The sequence below is a fragment of the Lotus japonicus genome, chromosome 3 (assembly GCF_012489685.1).
Source record: "Lotus japonicus ecotype B-129 chromosome 3, LjGifu_v1.2".
Taxonomy (NCBI): domain Eukaryota; kingdom Viridiplantae; phylum Streptophyta; class Magnoliopsida; order Fabales; family Fabaceae; genus Lotus; species Lotus japonicus.
In genome coordinates this window covers 486547-498896 of record NC_080043.1, presented here as the reverse complement: position 1 = coordinate 498896, position 12350 = coordinate 486547, and the positions used below count along the sequence as shown (strand labels likewise).

The window sequence follows — 12350 nt, the reverse complement described above, 5'->3', positions numbered from 1 at the left end:
GTTGTAGATTCAGGCCCAGTTTGGAAGAGCTTATTTGAGCTTATATGACAGCATAAGCTCTTATGCCAGTTTTTGGGAGAGCTTATGCAAACAGCTTATGGTCTGCCATAAGCTATTTTCAGCTTATTTTCATAAGCTACTCAGGATAGCTTATGAAAAACAGCTTATGCTTATACACAGCTTATTTTTAATTTATTTCAATAAATTTTTAAAAATAGCTTATGAATAAGCGCTTATATCATAAGCGCTTATGACCATAAGCGCTTAATTAAGCTGTTTATCCAAACGGGGCCTCACTCAAAGAAGAGAAATAAGCTTGACCATAAAAATTGCATGATTTGATTTATGTTAAATATGACCAACAACTCAAGTAAAGATATCATCTTAGAGATGAAATTGGCCTAATCACTCTCAATAAATCCCTTACAAATCAAAAGTGAGTCAATCAAACCTCAACATATATATGCAACCTAACATAACCCAATGAACAATACATCTGCCATATGACATGATGCGAACTAACAACCAGTGGAAACAGTAAAAAGAGTTGGAGAATTTCCAAAATATAACATGAGGTTTTTAATATATAACATGAGGTTTTTAAAAGTATTAAGAAATCTAGACAAGGCAAGAAGATTGAGTGCTGTATTTGCACTTGGAATTGCATTCTCTAAACACTTGGAAACACTCCAATTCTATGTAAGCAATATCTTGATAATGCAAAGAAAAGGCAAAAATCAGTAAACTTCAAAGCCATATGTTAGGCAGTGCCATTATTCATAAAACCTTCCTTGCCACCTTCAAAGCCAGGCCGTAATAGCTTTTTCTCTCTCTTTGCAATTTTTCGCATTTTCTTCTGCTGAATCCTCTCAGCTATATTTTCTGACCTTTTCTGCTGCTTCCCTGCCTTCAACTGGTCCCTTGTTTGAACTCTCTCCTTCCATTTCTCTGCATTTTTCTCCCGTCTCTTCTGCTCCTTCTTCATGCTTTTCTGTACAAGTTTGGGATCATCATGGACCTTAATCCCTGAAGCTCTATTCAATGCTGCTTCCCATGATTGCTTTCTAGCAAAAGCTTCACCCTTCTCAGGATCTTTCTTCTTCAATTCCTCCAACTTCTTAGCCCTTTCAAGTTCCTTGAACTTCGAAACTTTTATCTTCTTCTTCCCTTGTATTTCTTCATCTTGAAGTATAACATTACCAAACACAAGCTCCTTGGAAGTATCTGCAGCATCCTTCTTCACTTTCACCGCCAAGTCATCAGTCGCATTGCCCCTCTTGCGTTTATTGCCCTGAAATCCTCTCTCGACATTCCTATCTTCCCTCTGCTTCATCTTCATCACTCCAAAATCTCCCTGTAACAGCAAGTGGGAAAGAAGAAAATAAAAACCTATACCTTTTTACAACAAAACAAAATTCTACTCAAGTACAAAGCTTGTGCAACAAGATTCCTGAATTGTTAGTTTCCCAGAAAAATTAGATTTCTAAAATCACATATATTTGCTTGATGTTATACAATTGCATTCATCACCATACCAATGTGTGCTCCATATTAGGATTTATGATTTCTCCAACTATTTAATCAAGTTACCAGGCACCAGCATTGAGAATGTGTAAGCATACACACCTCTTTCAAAGATGAAGACAGCCCTAGATGACACAATGACCCAGCTCCGGTAGAGGGAGTGTCCGTGCACGTCTCAACAAAGGAATGGAAGTAGGTCGAACTGAGCGGCCTATGGCCTAGGCTAAGATAAGGCTCGTGCCAAATTAATAAATAGGTATGGAAAAGCGTTAATAATTTATCTAGTTTTTTTTTTAGAGCAAAAGAGATTTTATTCATTAATAGATGAAAGGGAAAACAACCCACAAAGAAGGGGAAAAACACCAAGACAACCAATGGAGAGAACAACCACCCAAGCTAAAAACACAACCAGCCTAGCATCTAAGAAGAAAATTCTCTTTAAGTACTTCGGCCAACCCTCCAATGGCGTCTTCATCACTACCAGGGAAAGTCATGCCTGCAAACTCAGCAAGACACCAATAATAAACTATCGTATTTAAATAAATATATCTAATTATATAAGTTTAATTGTCATTTAACTTTCCAAATGTTAAAAATATATTATATTATTTTGAAATTATACACACATTTGACTTATTTATAGATTTAAATATGATGGCCTATATTATAATTTAAGCTTATAAATCTACTTAAAAGTTGACTTGGAACTTATTTAAATATTTTACTATGAATTATCATTTAAGATAACCTTGGAGGTCTGAATAAGTCAAACACAATATCACTTATTTTTATGTTATCTATTAAAATGTATATAATTACACTAGCCTTTTTATGGTCCTCCTATGGTACATAAGGAAAAACTAGTGCAAATGTGTACAACCCCCTTTTGACCCCTAGTGTGAGTTTTCCCGATTTTTTTTTAAATTGTTTTTTTTTCTGAAAAATAAAATATTGAGTTAATTTCTTGGTTCATCTTCATTCTTCATCCCCCCCCCCCCTTTTGACCCCTAGTGTGAGTTTTCCCGATTTTTTTTTTAAATTGTTTTTTTTTTTCTGAAAAATAAAATATTGAGTTAATTTCTTGGTTCATCTTCATTCTTCATCCCCCCCCCTCTCTCTCTCTCTTCTCCTCCCACAGTCATCGCCCTCCACCTCATTCTTCTTTGAAACCAAAAGTGATGTCATCATCTCCATCACCACTTCCTTCATCATTTGAAACCCTAGCACCACAGCCTCACAGCCTCACTCTCGATCCCAAATCATGGCTGCCACCACCTCTCGAAGTCTTGCATCGCCGTCATCATCTCCTTTTCCTATGGAACCCACTGCCACCACCTTTTCGTTATCCGATCTGAAACTTCCAACCACCAAATCGAGGCCTCCTTTCCTTCCTTCTCCCTGCCTTCCATTTGGCCACAACACCAAACTGAGAACTCTCCTCCACCCATAATCGAAGTCACGACTCTTGGGAACAGAGAGATCGAGAACGAGAAAGAGTGGTGGGGGAGAGAAGAAGAGAAGATTTCTCTTTGAAGATCTGTGCTTCTTTCTTATTTTGTTATTTTTCTAATAAAGTGGAATAAGTGATTGGGTGATGGTGGGCGGTGGGTTGGGGTGGGTTCTGGGTCATGATGGTGGGTTCGAGATTGGTGGCGGCGTGGAGAGAGGTTGGTGATGGTGGTGGGTGGGTTGGGGTGGGTTATGGGTGATGAAAGTAGATTTTAGAAATTAATTTTGAAATTTTTAAGTTTTATTATGAGGTGTCAGTTTTAAATTTAATTTCTGAGCAAATAATGTTTAAAATTAAGGTAGCGTTTGGTAGACATGTGGAAGGCGAATAAAACATGACATTGAGTTTCGTTCTATGTTTGTCATATTTTTAAGATGAAACGAAATATGACATAAAGCTCTTGGAACAAAATATTTTGGTTCCATGGAAAGTAGTAGAACGGAAGAGAACAAAACATAACTTTCTCTTAAACATTTTTCACGGTAAAATTGCTCCGAATTTATATTTGAAATTATGTTTTCTTGACAATGATATATAAAGGAGTTGTCTAAATGACCCATGAGGAAGTTTGTGTTAAATAACTCATTATTCAATCACATTGAAGATAAGTGAGATATAAATTTCAATTCGCTTATCTTCAATGTGATTGGATAATGAGTTATTTAACCCAAATTTCTCATGGGCCATTTAGACAACCTCATACATAAAACATACACCTCACTATTATAAGTAAAAATTAACATTTTAGATTCATTAAATAAATGATGTATGACTAGATACATCATTTATTGAATAAATATAAAAATTGTTTTTGCTTATAATAGTGACGGGAGGGTGTAAGTTTTTTTTCAAAAAGGTATTATGCTTGAAACTTAAAAAAAAAAGGTATTATGCTTTGAAAGTTTTGTAGGAGGCAAATGCTTATATATAATTGGTAAAAAAAAAACGCGACCGATCTGGTCACAGAGAAAGCAATTTCTTTATTTTTTCTCAATTGACTTTATGTCGATCCAAATTTGAGGATCTACTTTTGGGGCTCTCACTACCCTTTCTCTGATGAGATGAATCACCGACGCCATTAACACCAAGGTTTTTTTTTTCTTTCCCATTCCTTGCTTTTCATGGATTTACTAGCTGCTTTATTTACTCACTCTGTACAACAACTAGGACAATCAAACATCGAATATGAATGTGGTGCTATTTCAGTGTACATGTTATGTTATGGGTAATTATTTGATATATCTGAACTCTGAATTTACTTGCATCTCTATGTTGAAGGTAGTTTGATTACTAGAGTAGTAGCCTTCAACGATTTTGGCCATGTAGAATCCTGGACAACTTTTCAAGTATAGATGGATAAAATGGGATTAAGTTTCAAGAGATTCAGAACATTAGTGGTTCTGGGTTCCATAACCTTCTCTATTTTAATCACATTTTCTCTTATGCACCAAAACTCAATCTTCCAACTTGTTGACGGGTTTTCGAAGATTGACGTTTTGGCTGCAAGGCCCCAGAATGCTACTACCAATGTCTTGGAACAAGGGGATACAACTGTCACAGTTAAAGCTGGGGGTGGAAAAGATCAGAATATCACAGAGGTAGGTAAGGGCTACCACTGCTTACAACCTGTTATTGTTGACAACTGCGATGTTCGTCATATTTTGTTATCATCATGTGTTTTTGATTCATCATTACTTAGTTACTTCATTTGATGTCCTTAACACCTGATCTATAACTTGTCAGATAAGGCGTTGAGAGACAAAGATCAAAATGATATGCCTGGGATCTTCCCTGAACAAGCTCATACACAAACAATCTCAGATATTGGTATGACTCTCGGTTGCAGCTTAATTTCAGCCCATTTTATTTGTTGATTTGCCTACTTCATTATTCATTGTTTCATGATCACTATAAGGGTCTATTTGTCGCAAACACTTGACTATTGAACTTAAAGATGGCGTAATTATTGAGTTGAACTTGAGAAAAATACCAATTAATAGCAGCATCGGTAGGTTACCATTGGTTAAGGCACTCAGATTTTTAAATCTAGCTGGATCTTATATTAAAACTAGCATTATGATGCTTTTATCTAATGCATTCACTTCCAAAGGTCCAAAGCTATCATGAGTTAAATAAGATTTAACATTGTGATCTGGAGTTGAATGTTACATAGAATTGTGTCTGACTTTTATTTTTATTTTCTTCATGTCCACATCTACAGGTCCGAAGAATCTTTCATTTGAAGACAAGAAGAATGACCCATCCCTATCTACTACGAGCATTACTAATGACCAACTCCTTGATGGACTTCTTGTTTCCACATTTGATAAAGCAATGTGCTTAAGTAGGTTTCAGTCTCACTTATACCGCAAAGCTTCCCCTCATAAGCCTTCTGCATATTTGATATCCAAGCTACGAAATTATGAAAGTCTTCATAGAAGTTGTGGACCTCATACCAAATCCTACAACAAAATAATGAGTAACGGCGCAAAATTTAGCAAAAACAGTGCAGGCATAAAGTGCAAATACCTTGTGTGGACAGCTTCCAATGGCTTAGGGAACAGGATGTTAACCTTGGCTGCAGCATTCCTTTATGCTATCCTCACAGACCGTGTGCTACTTGTCCAATTTAGGGCTGATATGTTTGATCTCTTTTGCGAGCCATTTCCTGATTCCTCATGGTTATTGCCCAGGAATTTTCCTTATTGGAAAGATCAGAGACATATTGAAACTTATGAAAATGTGCTGATGAAGAGCAAGAAAAACATTTCACCAGAGGTTTTGCCACAATTTCTTATTCTTAATCTACAACACACCCATGATGGTCATAATAACTTCTTTCATTGTGATCGAAGTCAAGGACTTCTCCAGAAAGTTCCTGTGCTGATATTGTGGTCCGATCAATATTTCGTCCCTTCTCTGTTTATGATTCCATCATATAGACAAGACTTGATCAAAATGTTCCCTCAGAAAGACACTGTTTTTCACCATCTGGGACGTTACCTTTTTCATCCATCAAATGAGGCATGGGAACTAATAAGCAGGTCGTACAAGGCGCACTTAGCCAAGGCGGATGAGAAGATTGGCCTGCAGATTAGAGTATTTAACTCTCGCAATCACAAGACACCACATCAAACCATTGTCAATGAAATTATAGCCTGCACCAGCAAGCATAAGCTACTGCCTGAGTTAGACATGCAAAAATCAGCAACTTATTTGAAGAAACAGACATCAAAAGCTGTTCTAGTGGCATCTTTATATTCAGTATATGGTGAGAAACTGCGGACTATGTACCTGACAAACACAACTGTGACCAGGGATAAAGTGATAGAAGTTTTTCAGCCAAGTCATGAAGAGCGTCAAAATTCAAATAATGACACGCACAATATCAAGGCATGGACTGAAATATATTTGTTGAGTTTGTGTGATGCATTGATTACAAGCTCCAAGTCTACTTTTGGGTATGTTGCTCATAGTCTTGGAGGTATGAAGCCATGGCTTCTGCGCAGGGCTTATGGGGAAACCATCCCAGATCCACCTTGTAAACGAGTCAAGTCCATGGAGCCTTGTTTCCACTATCCTCCCAAATATGACTGTAGGGACAATAGAACGGTTGATTTTACTTCCCTCTTTCATTACATGAAGCATTGTGAAGATGTAACTAGTGGACTGAGGCTGGTCAATGCTAATAGCTAGGCCACAGGCACAAACTAACTATTGATTGAATTATTTGCTACACTAACTAATATCAATAGTCCTTGTTCTGTTAAATATTTCAGTAATTCACTTTCTCCCCGCAACTATGAAGATTTGTTGAACTCATCATAGATCTTACAACAGAACAATGGTAATTCTCTAAAGATTAAAGACCAACGCTACTACTGTTGGGATTTCAGGATGATATGGTTGGTGTATTTTGTCAACCGTTCCCCAATTCATCATGGATATTGCCCAAAGATTTTACTTTTAGCAACTAGCCAACTACCAAGTACATGTGGAAACATACCAAAACATGCTTGCTAAAGAAGGAGGATTGGCCTTCAAATAAGAATATTTATTAATCCCAACCTCACTCCATATTAAACAATTAAGAATCAAGTATTAAATTGCACCCTAAAGCATAAGATACAACCAGATTTTACCAAGGAAATTCTAAAAGATGTCCATTGGAAAAAAGCAGAGTTTGAAGTCTGTTTTGGTGTCATATACTCATATTTGTATCTAGAGTTTGGTGAGAACCTTAAGATATGGTCATTCTCAACCTTCACAATCCCATGAATGCATTTCCATGACAACACCGTCTAGGTGAACGGAAAGAAGAGAGACATGAATAGAAAATGTATGTGCCAAATAAAATTTAACTAAAAATACGCATAAACTAGGTTGATTAATGATGGGTAACTAATGAGCCTTATAAAGAAAACATAACATCCCTAATAATATCTAATTGAATGGCATAATAACACCCCATAATAGTGGGTGCAAAATTGAGTCATAATGACCGAGTGTTCATTTGGTGATGGAAATTATAATGACATTATATGATTCTAAGATAGCGTTAGGTAATAGGAGTGAACAAGACAGAATATAACATGACAATAATGTTTATTATAATGTATTTGGTCCGTTAGAACATTAGAATAGAACCACAAATTTGATTACATATATAACCTTGCATTTTTAATGCTTGATTGAACATAAAAAATGAAACTTATATTATTTTCATATAGATATAAATATTATATAAGAATGATAAATATTTTTTTTTTGAAGAGTATAAGAATCATAAATATAATCTTACAAAATTGATCATATAAAAGTTAAAAATGATTATTAATATTTTAATTTACAATAAAGATACAAGGTTGAAAGGTGAACCGAACCCCTATTCTCTTCTCTTCTCTTCTCTTGTCTTGTTGGGTGGCTGCTCCTGCTGGACTGGATCGCTTCTTTGATCGAAACGAAGCGAAACGAAAAGGTACGCACGCTCTCTGTCTGTGTCTGTGTTGTTAACTTGTTATGTACTCCGTCCGTCCATCCGTCACTGATTGAAATGAATGTATGTTCATTCGAGGATTGGAAACCCTAGAAATTGAAATTGAACAAATTCAATTCATTCCAGGATTCACATTTCTGTTTAGGAATTTAACTCACTCACTGTTGAGTGCTTGATAGATATCTTCCTATATGTTTCCACAATTCAGATACTTATAACTGTGAAATAGAAAACAACTTTGCTTATTGTGAATCATAGATTAGAAGAAGTAATTTGAGTTTTCTTTATCCTAATTTCTAAATCATTTTTAACACTTGTACTGTTTTCAAACCATTTATGATTTTGGTTTTAGCTTCCATAATTCAATGTTAGAAAATCATACTATTGTTCGACATGTGAAGGATAATTCAAAAGAAATCAGTAAAGATTTGCTTATAAAACTAGAGAGATTCAAATTAATATAGATTGACTTGATTAGTTTGAATTTCAACAGTTCTAGTTCAGTTCTCTTGTTTGCTAAGCGCCACTTTAGTTTGGAATGCAAGTTAGAGGCACTTTTATTACATACATACACTCTTGAATTAAAATAAATACGACCAACTACACAAAAACTCTTCATGCTGATTTTCTTATTTCTGATTCTGACAGTGATCCTTGCTAAAGTGATCTCTCACTAACAGAAATTCAGAGGAAGCCTTCAAGCAACTATGGGTATAATCAAGAGTTGCTTCTCTTTCATAACAGGGACAGTCTGTGGTGTTTACTTGGCCCAGAATTATAAGCTTCCCGACATCACCAAGGTAGCTGACACTGCCTTGTTCATGGCGAAAATCATTGAGGAAAGCTACCGCAAACCCAAGAAGAGGGATGATGATGATTAGTTCCTAAATATCACTGTATTGGAATCAGGTTCTTTCTTCGGTTTTTACAATCCTGGATTATATAGGATTAAATATCTTAACAAAGCTTAACACAAATTTTTTCGAGAAACCAAATTAGTAGAAGATTTTCATGGAAGCATTATTTTGTCCTTTTCAAGGGAAACATTCTCATTCTTGTGTTGTCTTGCTTGCTCCAAATCTTACACTAAGACACAAGTTAAAGAAGTGTTCTAGAGTCAGTTTCTTAGATCTTGGAAGATGAGTTAGCTTCAGGCCAGAAACATGTGTCACGGTCATCAAAGTTGTATTTAACACTCATTTATATACCCCTAATAACAAAAAAAAATTGTAATACCATTCATTATCTGATGCGGTTAATGATACAATCTGGTTGGAGTTTCTTATCATCTTGCTTGTTTACAATGTTAGCATGAATAAGGCAGTCTACACTTTTTATATCTACAACTTCCATTTATAGTGTGACTTTGCTGCCTTTTTCATTTACTCTTACACGTACACTTAAACATGAGATAAGACCCGTGCATGTTTGGATACACTGTGGAAAACCACGGTAGACAACCCCAAAAGCTAAGGGGAATTGCTTTTGTCACTTACAAGTTACAATCTCTTAGATTGGGAATTCTCCATTTAACGGGTAGGGTTTGGGTAGGGTACTATTGTACCACCCCCATACCCGCATTTTCAAAAAGTACCCGTATTCGGCCCTATACCCGTGTGGGTAGCAACATGAGTGCCCATCCCCGCACTCTCCGGGTACCTACATGCCCGTACTCGTGCTCATTACCCGCAATTTAAAGGTGTTAGCCCATGGAATAAGTGACGAAATTCGAAAAATATTAAATTCCTCACGATTCGTAATATGACAAAGGAGAACTTTAAATAAACTTTCTCATGCTAAATTTGTGCAAATGTAAGAGTGTTGGTGTAAATTTTTAATTTTTGTTCGAAATTCTTGAGTTTTAAAGCTAAATATCCATCGAATAAGTGACGAATTAAAAAAATTAAATTTTACAAGTTTCATCATATAATGAAGGGGTGCTTTAACCAAATTTTCCCAAGTTAATATTTGTGCAGATTTCTGAGTCTTGGTGGAAATTTCCGATTTTAGTTGAAATTCTTGAATTTTAAAGGTATTAGCCCTTGGAATGGGTGACAGAATTCAAAAATTAATTTTTCTGAGTTTTATCGTATGATTAAGGGGAGCCATAACCAAAATTCCTCAACGTAAAATATGGACAAATTTTTATGTGTTGGTGCAAATTTTCAAAGTATTTTCATAGTGTATGTAAGGTTCGTCAGGCAAAGAAAGGGATAAATCAAGTTCAGGTCGGAGACGATGTTGTCCAAGACCCAAGGGAGATAAAAAATGCTGTCTTCAACCATTTCCACAACTTCTTCAAAGGGGGACAGCGAGTGAATGTCCAAGACCCAAGGGAGATAAAAAATGCTGTCTTCAACCATTTCCACAACTTCTTCAAAGGGGGACAGCGAGTGAATGCAACCTTTAAATGTAACAATCTGACTAAGTTGGGCATGGTGCAAAATTGATGTTATATATGATCCTTGTCTAGCTGACTCGGTTGTACTATATAATCTATATATATATGTAAAGCACACTTGTGTTTTTGCATGCAATTAATGTATTAAACCATAAAAGCTTACATACCTTTATATTAAATACATTAAAAAATAAAAAATTAATAAACTGAAAACTGAAAAAAATTGTATTATAAAAACCTATTCAACTACTTATATTAAATAACAACATTCATAGACTTAAAATTGACTTGAGCTTTGCATTTGACAAATTTAAAAAATCAAAATAAAAAACAAAATAATATTTATTAATAAATAATTTAGGTAAAATACTTTTAAAATAAAAAAAATTCTATCAATATATATCTATCTATATTGTACTTGGGGCTCTTATTTCCCAAAGTAATTATATATATATATATTTCGTTTTTCCAAAAAAAAATATCTATCGATCTATATATATTAGTAAAGCTCACTTGAGCTAAGTATTAAGCACAAATACACATATGTATTAAACCATAAAAGCTCACATACCTTTATATTAAATACATTAAAAATAAAAATTTAATGAACTAAAAACTGAAAAAAATTGTATTATAAAAACCTATTCAACTACTTATATTAAATAACAACATTCATAGACTTAAAATTGACTTGAGCTTTGCATTTGAAAAATTTAAAAAATCAAAATAAAAATAATAATATTTATTAATAAATAATTTAGATAAAATACTTTTAAAATAAAAAAATTTCTATCAATATATATCTATCTATATTGTACTTGGGGCTCTTATTTCCCAAAGTAATTATTTATTTATATATATATATTTGGTTTTTCCAAAAAAAAAAAACTATCTATCTATATCTATATCTATATATATATGTAAAGCTCACTTGAGCTATAAGTATTAAATGCATTAATGATTAAACAATGAAGTTAAACAATTTTCTATTTAACTTTCAATATACATCCACTTATTATTAATTATGAATTAGTAATGGTTAAACTTTCAATTTCTCATATTTTAAATTAAATATTAATATTATTTTAATTTTAATTATTCATTACAAATGAGGGAAATTTTAAAGTAATAATAATTGAAATTGACTAACTTTACATTAATAACAATATTAGATAGTTAATGTTCTGGGAATGAACATTGAAGATAGGGATAGTACCTAGAGAATGGAAGAATGTGCTAGAGAGAGAATGAGAATGCTGAATTTCATGTGTTATTTTATCTAATGAGCAAAAGTCCCTTACAATTGATATCTACCTCCTATTTATAGAGCTTGGGTACTACCCATTGGGCCAATTGGGCCTCCGCGAGTGAGGCGGCCCAATTTAAGGCCAGGTACCCGCCCTTGGGCGGGCTGAACCCTGGGCGTCGCCCCTCTAGGGGCTCGCCCAGTCCAGTTAATATTAATCTTTTATACTTCTTTCTAATTGTAAAGCTTTCTAATTTGTTATATATTAAAATTAAAATTAATTTAATAATAATTATTCATCATAAGTTGAGGATTTTTAAAAAAATAATAAATAAAACTTATTACTATTTTTTACACTACCTACTAAAATGTAAAAGTTACTTTGAACCTTGGAATTAAGATTTTCCTTTGTATTAAATAAATTAAATTAAAACATTAAAAATGAATAAAATTAAATTTCCTAAGTCATTAGCTATTCAACTACCTACTAAAATGTACAACTCAATTGAAATTTTGGTATAAATACACCAAAAAAAAAACCTTTGTATTATATACATATACATTAAACTAAACTAAAAACTTATCAATAAAATTTTCAAATCAATTAGTTGTTCAACTACCAACTAATTTTCGTTTTTGTTGTATAAGGAAGAATAGAACATGACAAATGACT

General features: G+C 34.0%; 3 protein-coding genes across 7 annotated transcripts; 2 read left to right on the top strand and 1 right to left on the bottom strand.

Moving 5' to 3' along the window:
- Window positions 1-581: 581 nt before the first annotated feature.
- Window positions 582-1344, bottom strand: LOC130745209 (uncharacterized). The gene has a single exon (XM_057597368.1). The coding sequence runs from the start codon at window positions 1337-1339 to the stop codon at window positions 761-763; it is 579 nt and encodes a 192-aa protein (XP_057453351.1). The 5' UTR covers window positions 1340-1344; the 3' UTR covers window positions 582-760.
- A 2594-nt stretch (window positions 1345-3938) lies between these two features.
- LOC130745208 (galactoside 2-alpha-L-fucosyltransferase-like) lies at window positions 3939-6805 on the top strand. Of its 5 annotated transcripts, none has more exons than XM_057597363.1 (4): window positions 3939-4123; window positions 4317-4636; window positions 4778-4861; window positions 5256-6805. In XM_057597363.1, exons 2-4 carry the CDS (start codon window positions 4387-4389, stop codon window positions 6728-6730), a joined length of 1809 nt encoding a protein of 602 aa, XP_057453346.1. In that variant the 5' UTR covers window positions 3939-4123; window positions 4317-4386; the 3' UTR covers window positions 6731-6805. The 5 variants fall into 5 exon arrangements, with proteins under 5 accessions (XP_057453346.1, XP_057453345.1, XP_057453349.1 ...); XM_057597362.1 differs by having other exon boundaries at window positions 4313-4636; XM_057597366.1 differs by having other exon boundaries at window positions 3943-4123; window positions 4522-4632.
- A 1090-nt stretch (window positions 6806-7895) lies between these two features.
- LOC130745210 (uncharacterized) lies at window positions 7896-9318 on the top strand. Its single transcript, XM_057597369.1, has 2 exons — window positions 7896-8012; window positions 8679-9318. The coding sequence occupies exon 2, from the start codon at window positions 8738-8740 to the stop codon at window positions 8909-8911; it is 174 nt and encodes a 57-aa protein (XP_057453352.1). The 5' UTR covers window positions 7896-8012; window positions 8679-8737; the 3' UTR covers window positions 8912-9318.
- The last annotated feature ends 3032 nt before the right edge of the window (window positions 9319-12350 follow it).

Bases quoted from the DNA above. Each gene is read 5' to 3' on its own strand.
- LOC130745209 (XM_057597368.1), bottom strand. From the start codon at position 1,339: ATGAAGATGAAGCAGAGGGAAGATAGGAATGTCGAGAGAGGATTTCAG.
- LOC130745208 (XM_057597363.1), top strand. From the start codon at position 4,387: ATGGATAAAATGGGATTAAGTTTCAAGAGATTCAGAACATTAGTGGTT. The intron at 4,637-4,777 runs GTAAGGGCTACC...ATAACTTGTCAG, and splicing joins TCAGAATATCACAGAGGTAG to ATAAGGCGTTGAGAGACAAA. The intron at 4,862-5,255 runs GTATGACTCTCG...CCACATCTACAG, and splicing joins ACAAACAATCTCAGATATTG to GTCCGAAGAATCTTTCATTT.
- LOC130745210 (XM_057597369.1), top strand. From the start codon at position 8,738: ATGGGTATAATCAAGAGTTGCTTCTCTTTCATAACAGGGACAGTCTGT.